Genomic DNA, 17,828 nt, shown 5'->3' with positions numbered 1-17,828 from the left:
CGGTATTTCACAGAGTTGAAAAAAATTTACGGGATTGTGCCACATTCACCGACGGAGTCACCTACAGACTATAACCCGTCGGTATTTCACAGAGAGTTGAAAAACATTTACGGGATTGTGCCACAATCACCGATGGGTACACCGATGGATTTACCGACGGATTTTCCGACAGATTTATGCACATCCCGAAGCGCATGCATGTCAGAATTACATTATATGATATATAAAACCCCCCTCCCCCTATTTGGTTCATTTTTTTCTCTGGCTCTGTTTCTCTTCTTCTCCATTTCTCTTCTCCTCTCCGTTTATATTTGGCTTTTGAAAGGGATTTTATTGTTTCGGTGGTAGTTTTAAAAGGTATGTATTCTTTTTTCTTTATCTTTGTATTTTTTTTATTTTAATTATGATTATTTTTTTTGGTGTACTTTGTTTTGTGTATTGTTTGTAGATAAAATCTTAAATTCACCACACTATTAAGGTAAGAATTTTTTATTCTCAAATTTATTTTGAATTGATATAGTGTTTTTTAGTTTTGTGTATTGTTTGTTTTGTGTTTAGGTTGTTTTGTATAGTGTTTTTTAGTTTTTTCATTTTATTTATTAATTTTATGATATTATTGTTTGTATTGCTATAATTGTTATTGTTGAATTTATGTTAAAAATGTTAATTTATATATATAGAATTACATTTAATTAGTTTATCTTAATTTAGGATATTATTGTTTGTATTGCTATAATTGTTATTGTTGAATTTATGTTTTAAATGTTAATTGAAATATAGAATTAAATTTAATTAGTTTATCTTAATTTTAGGATATTATTGTTTACCTGTCATTGTTATTGCTTGTTATTACATTTTTATATTTATGTGTGCACATTAATTTCTATTTTGAGGTCCATTAGGGTCGTGTTAGGAATGATATTGATTTAGTTACCTTTTGCTTTTGACCATGTAATTATTTATAAATTAAGAGTCTTGTCTCCTAAAACTTGAAATGTAATATTAATCTGTAAATTTGAATGTATGACTTTAATCTAATGTTTGTAACTCTAAGTGCCAATTTAACAATGAATGTTCATAGTTGAAATTGATTCTTTTACTTGAATTTCATTATATGATGTTATTGAGTAAGATGTTTTGTGTTGATGATGATGAGTTTGGTTGAGATCTAGGATGATTGGATCGGGATGTGAAATAAAATTGAAAGTGTAAAATGATTTTGTTGATAACTTGGGACCCCCCCAGTATAGGGGAGACTCTGTCGAATTGTTTTTTAAATAATCGAAGTTAATTATGTAATTATTCGTATAAATTTGTGTAGATGCGTAGAATGAAATCTACAGCACGTTGTCAGAAGACGGTTGCAGCTAGTTCTTCTAGCAGCGAGGAGGACGTATCCTTAGGTGCTGATCATGGCGAGGAATCTACGCCAACTTGTGATGCTGCCTTTTCTAGCATGGTTTCACAGCGCAGAAGCGGTGTGCCTTCACAGCGGGGTCAATTCACCCGCAAGTACCAGGCACAATGGAATGATGACCTCTCAATGTAAGTTTGTTTAGGTTTTAGTTTTTTTTATATATATACTTATAACATAATTTATGAACAACTAATTAATGTTACTACTTTTATTTAATTTCAGGTTCACAAACATTGAGGCTGCAAGGACTATAACATTGGCGTTTAAATCATCGATGAAGATTCCATTGTTTCAATGGAGCCAGGTTTCCAGATATCCTGAGTGAAAACCTAATATCGATGCATGGTTTAAGCGATTTCAGGTCGTGTTAATTTTTAATTTCCAGCTTATTTTTAGTAAATGATTTTTATAATTTTATATCTTGTACTATTTTTATTTTATATGAATTATTTATATACACAGAACAAATTTGAGTGGGATAGGGCGAACAACAATGTTTTGAGGAGGGTATGGGAGAATCACGCGGCAACTAGGTAACATCGAAAATAATATTTATTTTTATTTTATAATTTTATGTTTTAAATTCTAATTTGTTACTATGGAAGTAGGTTGCATGATTTTTGGTATGACACCAAAAAAAAATCAAAAAGACATGCGAGGGATAACGGTTTTGAAGGATGGAATGAGGTGGCGGTTTGGCAGGAATTCAAACTGCCATTCATCTCGGGGGAAATATGGATGGCATATATTGAGCACGTGACCTCAGAGCGGTTCTCACGGCACTCACAGTCCGGCGCCGACAACCAGAACCGGCAAATTCATGGTTCGGTGACCATGCATACTGGCAGATCCGTCCCATTCAGCGCACATGCAAAGCGGATGGTAAGATTAATTTTAATGAAATATATCGTTAATTAATTTGTCATTCCTTATAATATATTTAACTTTCAACCTATTTTTTCCTTACAGGTTGCGTCTCTTGAACGTGAGCCGAGTCCAATGGAGCTGTTTGTAGAGACGCATGTGCAGAGTCAAGACCGCCAAAAAGGGGTGCAGCAGTTCGTGGACAACCGTGCTCAGCACTTCGTGGTATGTTCGTTCATTCGTTTTATTTTGTAAGTTATTATTTTCTTGAATTGCATCTTGAATTTCATTTGATAATTTTTAAAAAAAATTTCAGGAGACCTATAATATCCGGTTGAGGGAGAGATATGGGGACAATCCTTCGACCCATCCAGATTTCGATCCAGATTTGTGGATGGAGGTGGGATCGTCTGGTAGACCTGATAAAAATCAGGTCTACAGGCTCTCCAACACTACGGCTGAAAACTTGCGTTCGGCTCGTAGTGTCTCAACCGTTGGGAGCTCTCCATCAGTATCGAGCACCCAGTCTGAGGAGTTCATTGCCTTGAAACAACAATATCAACAACTCTCGACGAATTATGATGAGCTCCGTCAAATAGTCATGGAGATGAGATCAAAGATGGGTGATGACACTTGTGCAGCTCCTTTTTGGCCGTACGGTCCCAGGAACAACCAGCCTCCGCCTCCTCCTCCAACTCCGCCACTATTCAAGTTTAATTTTGTTTTTTAAACACATTAAATTTGTAATGAATATTATTTAACATTACTTTTATATTTTTAATGTTTAATCCAATTTTATTTGTTTATTAAGCTTTTTTACTATTAATAAATTATTTTTATATATATTTTAAATACATACCGACGGATATACCGACTGTGAAGCCCGAGAATAAAATATACAAAGAGGGGGGGGTTTATAATAATTCAAAATGTTGTTATAATATAAAAAAAAGCAAAAAAAAAAAAAAGGTGAAAGATGGGGCCAAAATGGAATTAACAAGAGATGGGACTATAAATACCCATCCCTTCTCTCATCCATGGCCGGCTGATAATAAGAATAAGGAGGGGAGGAGAATTTCATATTTTTCCTTCATCAAAACTAGGAGTAAACACTTAAAATTAGTAAACCCAAATAAGCCTTGGAATTATTAAGTGGAGGAACACAATCGGGTGGAAGAATTAACAAGAAGAAAAGTGAAGAGTTGGTGAAGAAAAGAGGGGGAAGAGTGGCTGACTACATACAAGGAGAAGAAGGCTAAGATTCTTCTAAAAATTTGTGAAGTAAAGTTTAGATTTCCATCCAAGTAAGGAGTTCTAATTCCAATTTCTATGAAATCAACTTCAATTTGATTAGAAGTTTATGCTTTTCTTGAATTGGGAATTAGGGTTCTTTAACATAAAATGTTGGGAAAATGCAGAAATGAGTGAGGTTTAATGGATTAGAATAATCTAAGTGCCTTAAAGAAGAAGAACAAATGAGTGCATAAAAGAGAGGAAGGGAACTTTTGGTTCCTTTGGGCACGTTCTCTGCTGGATACTGCAGAGGGGAATGAGAACGTATGATATGCTTAATTAATTAATTTGGTACAAGTGACCTTAAGAGGACATAAAATGAGACGGGAATGCCATGAATAAAGGGAAGGGGCTGTGACTGATGAAGAAGCAGGGATTTAAGACGAAATGGAGATACTTTCTCCATTAGCAAAACAGGGCAGGTTCGCTGCCCTGTCTTCTGGGGGGATTTTGGACCTGAAAACTACTACGAATTCAGGGAGGGTCCCCTCATAGAAGTTGTAGCCGGAAGTGTTAGCTTTCCAACGAATCCGACCCCGCCTAATTTGGAGTCCTAGAACTCCAGATACAAATAAAAAACTGAGGAGAGGTCAAGCTGCCACCCCTGTTGGCAGATTCGGCCAAGTTGATAAAACGGCGAAATTTAGCCATATTAAGGGTAGAATTTGTTTTCTTGCCCTTCATAAAGTGTGTCTTGATCTTCAAAAAGAATAAACGGTAATCAAAATTGAATTTATGATGTTCACTTAGACTACAAATGAGCTGAAAAGTTAAAGGATAATAATGAGGAATGTAAGTGAGAAAGAAAAGATTTGGTAAAAGAGAAATGAATATTATTTCCATTGTTACTGTTGCGTTTGATATGTGGACTAATATGGAATAATGATGGGTGTTTGTGGTTTCAGGAGGAACCGCGGGAGGAGTACAACAACCACAGGGGAACGCAAGTCGAGCGTCTACAGCAGGTAGGTACTTGGTACCTATATCTCCTCTAGTTAATAATTATTTTCACTAACTTTTGAACTATAAAATTTTGGTGCTTATTGATGAGGAAAAGGGGGGGGAGGAAGGAAAGGTTAAATGACGAAAAATAAAATAAAATGAAACGGAGGACTAGATTTAATTTATGGGTTCTTTTGGAGTAACAACGAATTTTGGTAATGACTGTTTCTCAAATTTGATTTGTTTGTTTCTGATATGGGAGGCTGATGATGTTAACCAAGCTGGATAACATCGACATTACCGGTACGTGAAAGGAGAAATATAAACTTGATTAACTATTCGGTTTCAGAATAGTTAATGATATCGGCGGGTGACGTCGATATCGGCAAAATTTATAAACTTGATTAACTATTCGGTTTCAGAATAGTTAATGATATCGGCGGGTGACGTCGATATCGGCAAAATTTATAAACTTGATTAACTATTCGGTTTCAGAATAGTTAATGATATCGGCGGGTGACGTCGATATCGGCAAAATTTATAGACTTGATTAACTTTCCGAGGTGGAAGCTAATGATGTTAAGAATTTTTGACATCGGCATACCTGAGAACCTCCCAAGGTAATATGGAACAATGATTAACTATTTTAGTTTTTTTAAAAAAAATAGTTAATGACACAAACGGTTACGTTCGTGTCGGCATTTTCATGAAACTGATTAGTTGTTCCAGGACGGGCAACTAAAGACACTAATGGAGGCCAATGGTGTTGGCAATAGTCTTTCTGATGTGGAGGGGGGGGGGAGAAGTAGTCAACAGAAAAAAAAAAAAAAAAAAAAAAAAGAAAAAAGAGAGAATTCTTATATAACCATAAAAAGGGGTTTATGATTTAAGTAGATAGATATGCTGTTTAATTTTTCTTCCGTAAATTGCTTGTATTTGAATCATTTATTTTTAATTATATGGAAAATTTATATTTTTGCAGGTCCCTCCCATTCACGTCAGGAATAGATTTTAAGTTCTTTGATCCCTTTTTGTATAAGTTAAGAACTTAGGGATTTGTGGTGTAATTTTGTCATGCAGTAAACATGTAACCTGTATAGAATATTATATTCGTAATATTTTGTTTCTGAAATATTAAATGTATCCACCTATGCTTGGGATATTAGAATGTACTAGACTATGTTAGAATATTAAACTATGTTGTGTTATATATATGCAATCTTCGTGCTCGAATTTGGCTATTTTAATTATTAACTTATGCGTGTGATGTAAGATGGAGTTTGGGAATGAATATGGTCCTGAGCATAATCTGGAATGAATTATGCGATTGATTGTGCTAAACATGGATGTGATTGTGGATGAGATGTAATTCTAAATGTGTGCAGGGTACATTGTCGATAACTTGGGATCTCCCGGTATAGAGGAGACTCTGCCGAAATTTCGTTAGAAATTTCGGCGAGTAAAAAAAAAAAAAAAAAAATTGCTCCATCTACCCTTTATAGGGGGAAGATTAACGGATAAACTAATAGAAAAATTGGGGTTGTTACACCGACGGACATTATCCATTATCGGTATTTCACAGAGAGTTGCCAAACAATTACCAGTCATGCCATAATTACCGACGGCCATATTCCGTCGGTGATTAAATACAGACGGCTTTACCGACGGATATTATCCGTCGGTATTTCACAGAGAGTTGCCACACAATTACCACCGATGCCATACTTACCGATGGATAAGCTTTCGGTAATTACCGTTGAAATTGCAGACGGATTTATTCCGTCGGTAATGTTCCCGCGGGAAACCTTTTTTTTGGCGTGCTCGTATTCGTCTGTAAGACCGTCGGTGGGTGTTTTGTTTTATTTGCGACAGAATTAGCGACGAAAAGGGAAGTTACCGACGACTATTATACCGACGGACGTGTTCCGTCGGTAATTATTTCACCGACGGAGTTAATTCCTGTCACCGACGGAATCAGTCCGTCGGTAAAACTGTTTAATGGTGTAGTGTAAGGTTGTCGTAATCTCAAACAAATATCACAATATTTAGTTAGTGCTCAATTTTATAAGTATCTATTTTTGTTATTATATCATTAGGTAAGAAATAGTTAAAAAAAAATATTTAAACCCAATAGAGTCCATGATCCAGGTTGTTGGTTTGACAGGTTAAACAGCAAAGCCAGAGTCGATCAACAAGATCACAATCTAAATACTGAAAAAAAGGATTTCATCTTAAATTTGTTTTAAAGCCAAACCAGCCTTTTTATTGGTTTTTCATATTGCCTTTGGACCCACCAAGTTGATTAGGTCACGTTAGAAAAACTACCACATCAATTAATTTTAAATCTGGGATAAACAATGAGTCAGGTTGGGAGGTTTCAAAGTTGGGTTGGGCCTCATTTTTTTCTTTGATTGAATCTTTTTTTCCTTTTATTTTTCAATCTTGTCTTTTAATATTTGGTTGATTTTGAATTGGTCTTTATAATTTATTTTAGTTCACTTTGTATGAGGTTATTACTGTCTCAAATAAATATCAAGGTATTTGATTGGTGCTTAACTTTGCTGGAGATGATTTTTGTTATCATATTTTTAAGCAAAAAATAATTTTAAAAAACAAAGCGGTTAAACCTAGTGGAGTTCATGATCCAGGTTAAGGGTTTGGTGGGTTAAGACGTGAAGTTTGAGTCGATCCAATATGTCATCGTCTCAATATTAGAAAAATAAAATAAAATAAAAGATGTCGTCTTGAATTTTTTTTAAAGCCAAAACATGCTTCTTACTTGTTTTATGGGTAGTTTTTAGACTAGTCAAATTAACTGAATCATATCGAGATAACTTTCATGCTGGTTAATTTTAAACTCGAGCTAGAAAAATAGCCTATTAAATAGATTTCAAGATTGGCTTTACATGTTGAAGTTTAATAATATTGATAAATAACTTTCTACGAACTTGACTCTTTTTTTAAAAAATGATTAAAAGGTTTGAGAAATTATTCTTGCATCCAAAAATTCGAATGAATTGTTGTATATTAGAAAAGAAGCGTATTATATGTAAAATTGTCCATGTGCAAAAATGCTTCTGCATGCTACAAACACAGGTTTCTTCTAAAACTCTTATATTTTTCAATATTTATTTTTAATTCTAATTATTTGTATTATTGCTTTTAGTTGTTGATTTAATGTAGATAAAGGAAACAAAAATCTATGTTGCCTTTGTTTGCCTAATTCTTTCCAATTAATTTATCTAACAGCTTCACCACTTTCCTTCATTGCACCACTCTCTGTTATCACTACAGGGAAAAATTAACCACCAAAATAGTCTCATAGAACAATCAAGCTGTTAGTCCCATCTCTATTTTTTCTCGTTTAATAAATCATTATTTAAGTTTGTCAAGTATTTCTATAGTTATATCAAGCATTTATGACAGGATTTGAGAATAAATTGGTTTGAAATACTCAACACTCATTGTATTTATGTGAGCTGTTAAAGTTGAGGTTTCTGTGACTTGTGCTCGATTAAAAGATAATTAATAGCATGCCAGGAAGCCACTGCTTTTTATCCATCCAGTGCCTTTTATCTTCAATTGAATCAGTTCTACTCGGTACAACGTTGTTATTAGTCATAACAACAATTAAGATTCTGTCAACTCGGCTCATATATGTTTTTATAGATTCGTGAAGCTAGATTAAACAGGAGCCAGGGTGGCCCTGTTGTGAAATGTTGAAAACGTAGCAACTAAAAGAGAACTTTTGTGTAAAACATGTGGAGGGAGATATGTTCAAAAGCGTTCCAAAGGGAGATGTGTTATCATTCTAAAGGTGAGTTAAAACCTTGCTGACAGTTTCCCCTAGTGACTGGGATGATGAATACTGCTACTTGGAATTGTTAAAGAGCTGTCACATATTTGTTCTAACTGATGGGAAATTAATTGTTGTGGAGCAGATTCTTCCAAATCTTGCAGAGATTACTACTGTTTCCATGCATAGACGAGTCTCAACTTGACATGGTTTCACTAACTCAACAGGAGGGAAGGAACGAAGGTAAAATCACCTTTTTAACTTGGCATTCAGGGCTGGATTTAAAAGTGTCAATTTTGTATCTTATCTTTATCACTGTTAGGTTAGAAGTTCTTGAAGTAGATGATATCCGAGTTTAAAAGCTGTATCTCGTATAAGCTTTAATTATCACTGTTAGTTATCACTGTTAGTTACTCGTACCAGATGAGAAATGAAGTTGTTTGATGCATGTTCCCTAGCAGAACTGGGAAAAGGTATTTGATAGAGTCCCGTTGTGAATTTATTGGATCTTGGAACAAAACACTTGATGGCCGGATCTAAGCTAATATCTCAATCAAACAATAATGATTTATTGGATCTTGGAACAAAAACTTGATGGCCGGATGTTATGAAACTACTAACCATTAAAGGAAGAAATTATCATAGATCTAAGCCAATATATCTCAATCAAACAATAATGATTTGGGTTATCCTTCATTAACTCACGTCTAATGTCCCCACCATCTTCTCTTTAACAGCATCACATATTCCAAAGGCAGAGCTCTGGTTTGCAAATTATAACTTACTATACTTTTTATTCATCTAGTTAGGACTGGTTTTTGTTAGCTAGCCATCCCATCTACTTTGTGGATGGGTGTATCGATCGGCAAGGTCCTCAATGTGCAACCAGGTTAGGTAATGACATATTTCTATTTGGTTTGGTATATATGACTTATTTCTACAAGTATGTAACCAAGTGTGGGCCAAATTAAGAAGTACATGATTTGGTCATTGAGTTGCCATAATGATACACAAGGGAATGATGAAGTTTAGAATGAATGAAAGGAGGATTAGGATACATTATAAAAATGGTCCAATTTTATCAAAGAAAAATTATGGACTAATAGAGAAAGCAATTGAAGTTGTGCATGAAGATGATGTGTGGTTTTCTATAGTTTTCTACCTAGTACTTGGTGGTTTGCCATAAATTTAAAAGAGGCTAAGAAAGAAAAAGGAGATAATAAAACATAACAACAACCAAACAACCCAATAACAATTGCACTGCATTTCAATCAAGTTTGCAAAAACTTCACATCAGCTACTAGGTAGTAATTAATCAGCAGGCAAGTAACTTGTTGGCTTGTAATTAGTAGGTTTGTAATCTAGTAAGCTTGGAATTTTCATTATTATGAAATCTAGAAAACACCAAAAATATTAGTTCATGCTTTTTTGTCAAGGCATTTCAGTTCGTGGTTGTAATCAAACCAAAAATATAAGTTCTTTAATCTTGAATTATTAAAGTTCCTATTTACATTCATAGCATTAAAAATATTTCATTACTTCTCATTAATTAAATTATGTTATGACATTGCTATAAGTCTAGAATTACAAATCTAGAGTTCTGGTGAAGGTCTAGAATATAAATTTCATAAATTAGACTTGCTAACCAAACTTGAGATAAAATTAAAGTCCTCTTAATTGAGGTAGACACAAAAGAACCTACAAAATAATTGGCAACCTCACTAGGAGTGCCATATTTGTTCTTTGAAACTATGGCACTAAAAATATTAATATTAGCGGAAAATGTAGAAGAAATAGAAGAATTAGTTGATCTCTTTATTAAAAAAATAAATAAATAATCAATCCTTTAAGGGGAAGAAATATAAAATGAAAAAGGAAACAAGTTTATGACTATAGAAGAGAGATATTTACTCTTTGAACGGAGAGTGGATGATGCAAATAAGATACTCGAAGAGAGGTATAAATATCTTTCTGAAAAACCTAAGAAGAAATATAGAATCGATATAAAAATGATTGAATATCATCTAAATATAATTGTAGTAATGAAGAGATTAAATCATGTCATTTCAGAGTCTAATGTTAGAAAAATAAAAAATTCGTGAAATAAGTTTGGACCATAAAGTAGGAAAATTACAAAATATAAAGAGAGGTATAAATGTTTTTATGAAAAAACTAAAAAGAAATATAGAATCAATATAAAAATAATTGACTATCATTTAAATATAATTGCATCAATGAATGAGTGATTAACTCGTGATATTCTAGAGTCTAATGTTAGAAAAAGACAGAAATGTAAAATAAGTTTGGAGCATGAAGTAGGAAAATTACAAAACATGAATAAATAATATTATAAGAGAATGATTAAGGCTATTAAATATGTCAATGCAAAATTAAACACCAAAAAAAAAAGAGGAAATGATGAAGTGATTTTTTATTTAATTATACTATGTTGGAGACAGTGAATAATATTTCTAAATAAATGGTAGTTAAAATTAAAAACCATTTAGATGAGAAAGTTGAAAAAGAATCAAATCATTGGAAGTATGATCATAAACAAAATAGGAAGCCTTTAATAATAGAGGAAAGCCGAGAGTAGTTCAAAAAATAAATTTATTAATTGTAAGAGTTCATCACTAAAAGATATAGATGAGATTATGATTCCAAATAACCTCGAAATAAATGGATTTCCAAATAAAATTAATCCAGAGTATATTCTAGGTATAATGAAATAAGCTTATAGACTTAGATTTTAACAAATACATAGGCCAATATATAGAAAACCATATTTAGATTACATTGATAGAATATATATTTATCCTAATAATTTCAAGTTTCTAAAGTTTACTTTATTTAATGGCTAAAGAACTGTGTTTGCTAGAGAACATATAGCAAGATTTTTTTGCCAATGTAAGAAAGTATTTGATTCTGACTTTTTAAAATTAATATCATTTTCAAATTCTTTAACTGGAGATGCTTTTACTTGGTTTATAAATTTGCCGCCAAATTCAGTCCAGAGTTGGAATGATATGTAAACAATAATCCAAGCTCGCATCTCTATAACAGAATCAGAATTTGTTTTGGCTAATTTGGTGAAATTGAAGCAATATCCTGAATAAATTGTTAAATTATATTTAGATAGGTTCATGATACGATCTTGGCTATGACATCAAAGAATTCATTAGGAGTGTCTACATGGTCTATTTTAAGGCCTAAAACGAAGTGGATCCAAGAGAAGTTTGATGAGTTAAGTCAAAAGGTTTAAGTTCATGATATAATTTTTATTTGAGCTAGAAATCATATTCGCAATACCTTCGTTTTTTTTTTCACATTGAAAAAAAATAGATCTGATATTTTTTTAACATTAAAATTAATTGTATCGGACTCGCAGCTTAGCTCATGCTAATTATCTAACAAAAGTACATGTCTTCGTCATCATTTGTAGTGGGTTAATTAACTACTACGAGGGTTATTACATTAGTTTACGAAATTTGGCATCATTTCGTAACCGATCATACCGATCACGTCAAGAGAAGTCTGACAGGTGGGCAAAGCTTTTCTATGATTGTACTAAATATTCTAACTTGTAAAATTATTCCATTTGTCAAGCTTTTTTTTCTAAACAGACTGCGGAAGAGTTGCGTGTTCTGTCATATAACCTATTATTCTTTTGACTATTTTCATGATAGCTCTATTGATTGAAAATTAAAGTTCAAATTAAATGTTTTTAACTTGATTTTATACTAAAATATTTAAAAAATAATCTAGAAATGTTAATATAGTCATTTACAACTACAAATGACATCTTCCTTTATTTCTTTGTTGTAGTTTATAAGAGTATGTTTGTTTTTGTATTATTTGTTTTTAATTTTTTTTATTTTAAATAAAATTTTTAATAATTTTATATTATTTTAATGTAATGATATTAGAAAGAAATTTTTTTTTAATTTTTTTTAATATAATTTTAAATAAAAATCACTTTATAAACAACTAATATCACAATTTTAAAAAATAACTTATTGATTTTTGCGTCAATCAATTGATTTAAGATGAAATGATTGATTTAAAATGAAATGATTGATTGTTTGATTTTTTATGTGGTTTTTTATATTTTAAAATGGGTTTTGATTATTTTTTTTGTATAATAGCTGTTGTATTTTAAACAAATAAAATATAAATTTGGCAATTAAAATAAATAAAATTAAAAATAAATCATTCAAAAAAAAAATGAAACGTTAAACACAAAATCTGCGGTTTTGTTTTAGTAATGACATAATTATATTTTTCTCTATTAATAGATTGTTGTAGCAATAAATACCACATTTATAAAAAAACAATACAGAGAAGAGATTATTAATTCGTATTAATAAAATTAAAGATGAGGGAATCCTTGAGATAACTAATGGAGGGGTTACAATATTGCAAACAAAGTTTTAGGGACCACAGTAAGAAAATATAAAGTATTGGAGTTTAGTTTTTATTGAATAATTTTTACATTGTGGATTTAATTTTGCAAACTGACATGCTATGACCCCTTTTTGTCTAGGTGAAACATGTTTCTTTTAAGGGTGTGTTAGTTTTCTGGAAAATGACAGGTTACTTTTTAAATTTTCCCGTGTTTGTTAGTTATTATAAAAATTGATCAACGAAAAATACTTTCCAGTCAAAGAAAAATTTGGCTTGGTTTCCAGAAAAGTGTTTTCCTTTTATTTTGGGCGGAAAACAATTTCTCGAAGTTGTGAAAAATTTAGAAATGTCATATTATTTGCTGATTATATCAAATTTGGTCCTCAAACTTTTGATTGCTATATATATTTTGTTTTGAATATTTGTTTTTCAATTTCATCCCTTAGAATTTAATTTTTATATTAACTTTGATCCTCATTTTTATAATTGTTATTTGCTTTTCCCTTATTATTTTTTAATTGAAATTTTTTATCTATCAAATATGGTCCTCATTCTTTTGATTGTTACTTATTTTATTTGAAATAATTTATGAAATGGTAATTATTATTATTTTAATTTCTTCATCTTTTAATTTTTATTTTATTTTTTAGATTTGATCTCTATTATTTTCATTATTATTTATTTTATTTGAGATAATTTATGAAATTATATATTTTTTTCAATTTCATTCTCATTCAACTTTTTAATTTGTAAGATTTGTTCCTCATTATTTTAATAAACTTGAAAAAAATTAAACATTAATAAGTTATTTTCCAGTTCATTTTCCATTACATAACCAAACACTGGAAAGTGTTTCCAACTTATTTTTCATTACACTACCAAACATTGAAAAATAATTCACTTTTTCGGAATTCACTTTCCAAATAGAAACTACTTTTCAGCAAAAAAAAAAAAAAAAGGGCTAAAATGCAACTAGATTCTTGATATCATTTAAAAGAAAATACAAAAAAGAGAAACAAAAGCATTACAAGTGTGTTTTTTTTAGAAAATAAAAATCAAACATCTAAACAACATAATTTCTTCTAAAACACTAAAACTATTACATGTCGATCGCGTCAGACAACCTATTACTCTTTTGATTATTTTCATGTTAGCTCTAATGAGTTCAAGTTAAATGTTTTTATATTTAAATATCTAAAAAATATTATAGAAATGTTAAAAAAATCATTTACAACTACAACACAATCTCTAATGAATGTATTAGTTAAACATTGTTCTTACTCTAATGACTGTATTAGTTACACATTGTTCTTACGACATTTTCTTTTATTTTTTTGTTATAGTTTACAAGAATAGTTTGTTTTTGTGTTATTTTTTTTTCAGTATTCTCGATTAAATCAGTTTTTCAGTTTTTTTTTACACCTCTAATAAAAAGATTACTTCATTGTCAACTATTTCATCCAATCTTCCATTATAAATACTTTTGAAGCCGAATATTCATAAACCCATCCGGTTTCTTCTATCTAAAATTGATCGACATCCTCAAAAAACATTATGGCATCTTCTATAGAAAACCACGTCAGTCAAGTTGATGAAGCGAAAGATGAAAACTTTGGATATGCCATGCAACTAGCTTTGAGCTCAGTGCTACCCATGACTCTACACACGGCGATTCAGCTTGGCATCTTTGAGATCATAGCCAAAGCAGGTCCAGATGTCAAACTCTCTGCTGCAGATATCGCAGCCAAGTTGCCCACAGATAACCCCGATACACCAAAGATGGTGGACCGTATTCTAAGGCTCTTGGCTAGCCACCAAGTGCTTTGTTGTTTTGTCGATGGCTCGGAGAGGTTCTACAGTCTGGCTCCTGTGTCCATGTACTTTGTGCGCAACCAAAATGGTGTTTCTTTGGCCCCCTTCATGGCCTTGAATCATGAAAACGTCATCTTACAGAGCTGGTTTGTCACTCCCTATCTATTGTCACATTTTTTCTATTTAATTTTTGCTTGCTTCAATTTACTATAATAATATTAGTAAACATTGTACCTCTTATCATCATTTCTCTCCCCTATCTCTCTCTATTTTGTTGATAAGGGCAGCTAGCTAATCTCAATGTTTATCCGTTTCCTGCTAGGTCTCAACTAAAAGATGCAGTTCTTGAAGGAGGAGTTGCGTTTCACAGAGTCCATGGAGTACATGCCTTTGAGTACAATGGCTTGGACCCTAGGTTCAATCAGGTATTCAACACAGCAATGTACAACCAAACCACTGTTGTAAATGGAAATATGCTTGAGAAATACAATGGTTTCAAGAACCTGAAACAGCTGGTTGATATTGGTGGTGGCTTGGGACACACTATGAAGGCAGTAACGTCTAAATATCCCCAGATCAAGGGTATCAATTTCGACTTGCCACATGTTATAGAGCATGCGCCGGCCTATCCTGGTATGTTTTGTTCCTCCTCTCCTTACGTTTAATTCATGGTAATTGTTAAATTTTATTCTTTCTGGTTCCGCTGATACTTGCTCATGTTTCTGTCATTGATTAAGGTTAATCAAACACTGTGGGAAAATTAAATTGACAAATTGAGAGAATTTAGGAAAACATGATAACATGCTCCGTATTCATTAATGAATCTGCCTGAAACTTCAAACCTCGTATGACCAAAATCTGAAATTTGAGGTGCCACAATCTAAAACATGACAAGCCACACATATACTTTACCCATAAAAATGTTTTCAGTGAACCCAAAAGAAAAGAAGAGAAGTTTGCAGAGAATCACAGGCTTTACAGGATAAGGAAAAGACTAGACAATGAAAGACTTGGTCATAGATGTGGGAACTGGTTTCTCATGCAGGTGTGGAGCACGTGGGAGGAGATATGTTTGAAAGTGTTCCCAAAGGAGATGCCATTTTCCTGAAGGTACCAAAATTCTGACGGCATATAATCTACTTGCTCAATTTTAGACACCAAAATCACTAATAACGACTAATGGATATATAATCTTATAGTGGATACTCCATAATTGGAGTGATGATCACTGCTTGAAGTTGTTGAAGAACTGCTACAAAGCTATTCCAGAGGATGGGAAGGTAATTGTTATGGAATCAGTTCTTCCGATCACGGCCAAGACAAGCCCTGCTGCGAAAGCGATCTCGCAACTTGATGTACTGATGATGATGTCTCAAAACCCAGGAGGGAAAGAACGGACTGAAGATGAATTCATGGCCCTGGCCACTGCAGCTGGATTCCGTGGCATCAAATTTGAAACCTTTGTTTGTAATTTTTGGGTCATGGAGTTCTTCAAGTAGATTACTGCTTAAAATTGCATTTTGCAGAAATTGGAGTATGCATTACCAGTTTCTACCAGAATTGAAGCGTTCATGACTGCCCGTGTGGAACGATATTTATGGAATAAATAAAATAGCTGTTCATCAGCTTTTAGCATTCCCAAGATAGAAGTTTGATGAGCTACATGCTTTGCGAATAGATATTGTATTTTTGTTGCAACAATGCATTCCTATCCATGTATATATGAACGTAAAAAAAACAAATTAATATGTTGAATAATAATAAGTGGTGATTGTGGATCCCAAATAATTATAAATGATTGGTGTTTATTATGAGTGTTACGTTTAGGCATTGATGAATCGTGATCTCTTCATTTTTTAAAAAATTTATTTTCATATTTTTTTATTGAATTCTTCTCTGACCTAATTTCATCATATAAAATTTTAAATTATTGTAGAAAGAAAATATTTAAAGAGAGGACTGTAATGTAAAGCATGAAAAAAAAAATGCATGACCAATCTCTAAAGTCTTAAAATTTTGATTTTGATTCAAAAATTTATTTTATTTATTTTTTAGTCCTTAGATTTAGAAAAAGAAAGAAAAAGTTGCTAGAAAATAGCAAAATAGAGATAAAGTTGTCAATTAGTTACATTCCATACACAAAAATAAAAGCAATCTTTGTGTCAATGAATTTTTCTTCTTGAGAATAGTTCAATAAAGATGGCATCTCCTTGTTTTTTAGAGTAGATTGGGATACATTTGTTTTTTTATTCGATTGGTTTTTATTTTTAGAGTGATTTTGGGGTGTTTTGAGGTTGTTAAGTGCTTTTTTAAGGATCATATTATATTTAAAGGTGTTTTTAAGCAGAAAGTGTTGAAAATTAGGTTTTTAGGGCCCAAAAACTTATCCTGATTTTCAATCATCCGACGGATCAAATAATGCAGGTCACTTATGACTATAGGCGATTTGTCGTTTTTTTTTATAAAAAAAACAAGCATCTCGTCTTAATAATAATAATAAAAAGCCTATGACCACACTTGGGAATTTTTATTTTATTTTTTCCTCACTAGAACAATGCTTTGCTTTTGCCCCCTTTTTTATATAATTTTTAATTTTATTTTTCAATAACCTAATCTTTTTTTTTATTTTTTCTTGTAATTTCATCATTTAACATGTGATTGGTGAAATTATGCTTCATGTTTTTTTGTAATACTTTTATATAGGGCTATTATAATCTCATGACATGAGTAACGAGTTTGGAAGTTTAACTCACATTGACTAGAGTGGTTTTTTTTTTTTTTTTGTATTTTTAGTTGTCTTTTTTTTTTCAATTTCATCTTTCAACATTGGATTAACTGTGAATTAAGCTTCATAATTTATTTTAATTAGTTTTTTATTCTCATGACTCAAATCACGGATTTAACAGGTTAACATGAGTTAACCCAAGTCAATCTAATTTGTAGTCATTTAAATATATTTTTTAAAAATATCATCTAATATTCGTTGTCTCAATATTTAAAAAGATATCATATAATATGAATTATATTTTGAGTTCATGATTATAATTTTTATTTTAGCTAGAAATCACATTAGCAATACCTTGATTTTTTATATTAAAAAGAATTTGATCCAATAGATCATCATTTTTATAATTAAAAAAAATACTATCTAATATTTATTATATTTTGATTTTATGATTAAAAAAATTTCTATTAAAAAACATGTTAGTAATGTTTAATTTTTTTTTACATTGAAAAAAAATAAATCTGAGATTTGTTTTAACATTAAAATTAATTGTATCGCACTCGCAGCTTAGCTCA

General features: G+C 31.6%; 1 protein-coding gene and 1 long non-coding RNA gene across 4 annotated transcripts in view; both read left to right on the top strand.

The window, feature by feature from the left end:
- Nucleotides 1-17,828, top strand: part of LOC7487746 (caffeic acid 3-O-methyltransferase) — a 132,944-nt gene that overhangs the window by 70,030 nt on the left and 45,086 nt on the right. The window contains exons 1-4 of one of the 3 annotated variants that reach the window (XM_052450456.1): nucleotides 14,207-14,674; nucleotides 14,851-15,161; nucleotides 15,574-15,638; nucleotides 15,728-16,163. The exons of 1 other annotated variant lie outside the window; for it this stretch is intronic. In XM_052450456.1, coding sequence (XP_052306416.1) covers nucleotides 14,271-14,674; nucleotides 14,851-15,161; nucleotides 15,574-15,638; nucleotides 15,728-16,027 — 1,080 coding nt within the window. In that variant the 5' untranslated portion in view covers nucleotides 14,207-14,270 and the 3' untranslated portion in view covers nucleotides 16,028-16,163. Of the gene's footprint in view, nucleotides 1-14,204; nucleotides 14,675-14,850; nucleotides 15,162-15,573; nucleotides 15,639-15,727; nucleotides 16,164-17,828 lie in introns of those variants that run through there. One more of the 3 variants, XM_052450459.1, reaches the window with a different exon arrangement.
- Nucleotides 3,340-5,749, top strand: LOC127904992 (uncharacterized). The gene is made up of 3 exons (XR_008058525.1): nucleotides 3,340-3,585; nucleotides 4,480-4,539; nucleotides 5,499-5,749. It is a non-coding gene; the product is annotated as an uncharacterized LOC127904992 (long non-coding RNA).

Source organism: Populus trichocarpa, chromosome 2 (assembly GCF_000002775.5).
Source record: "Populus trichocarpa isolate Nisqually-1 chromosome 2, P.trichocarpa_v4.1, whole genome shotgun sequence".
NCBI classification, from domain to species: Eukaryota; Viridiplantae; Streptophyta; class Magnoliopsida; order Malpighiales; family Salicaceae; genus Populus; species Populus trichocarpa.
This window is presented reverse-complemented; position numbering and strand designations above follow the sequence as displayed.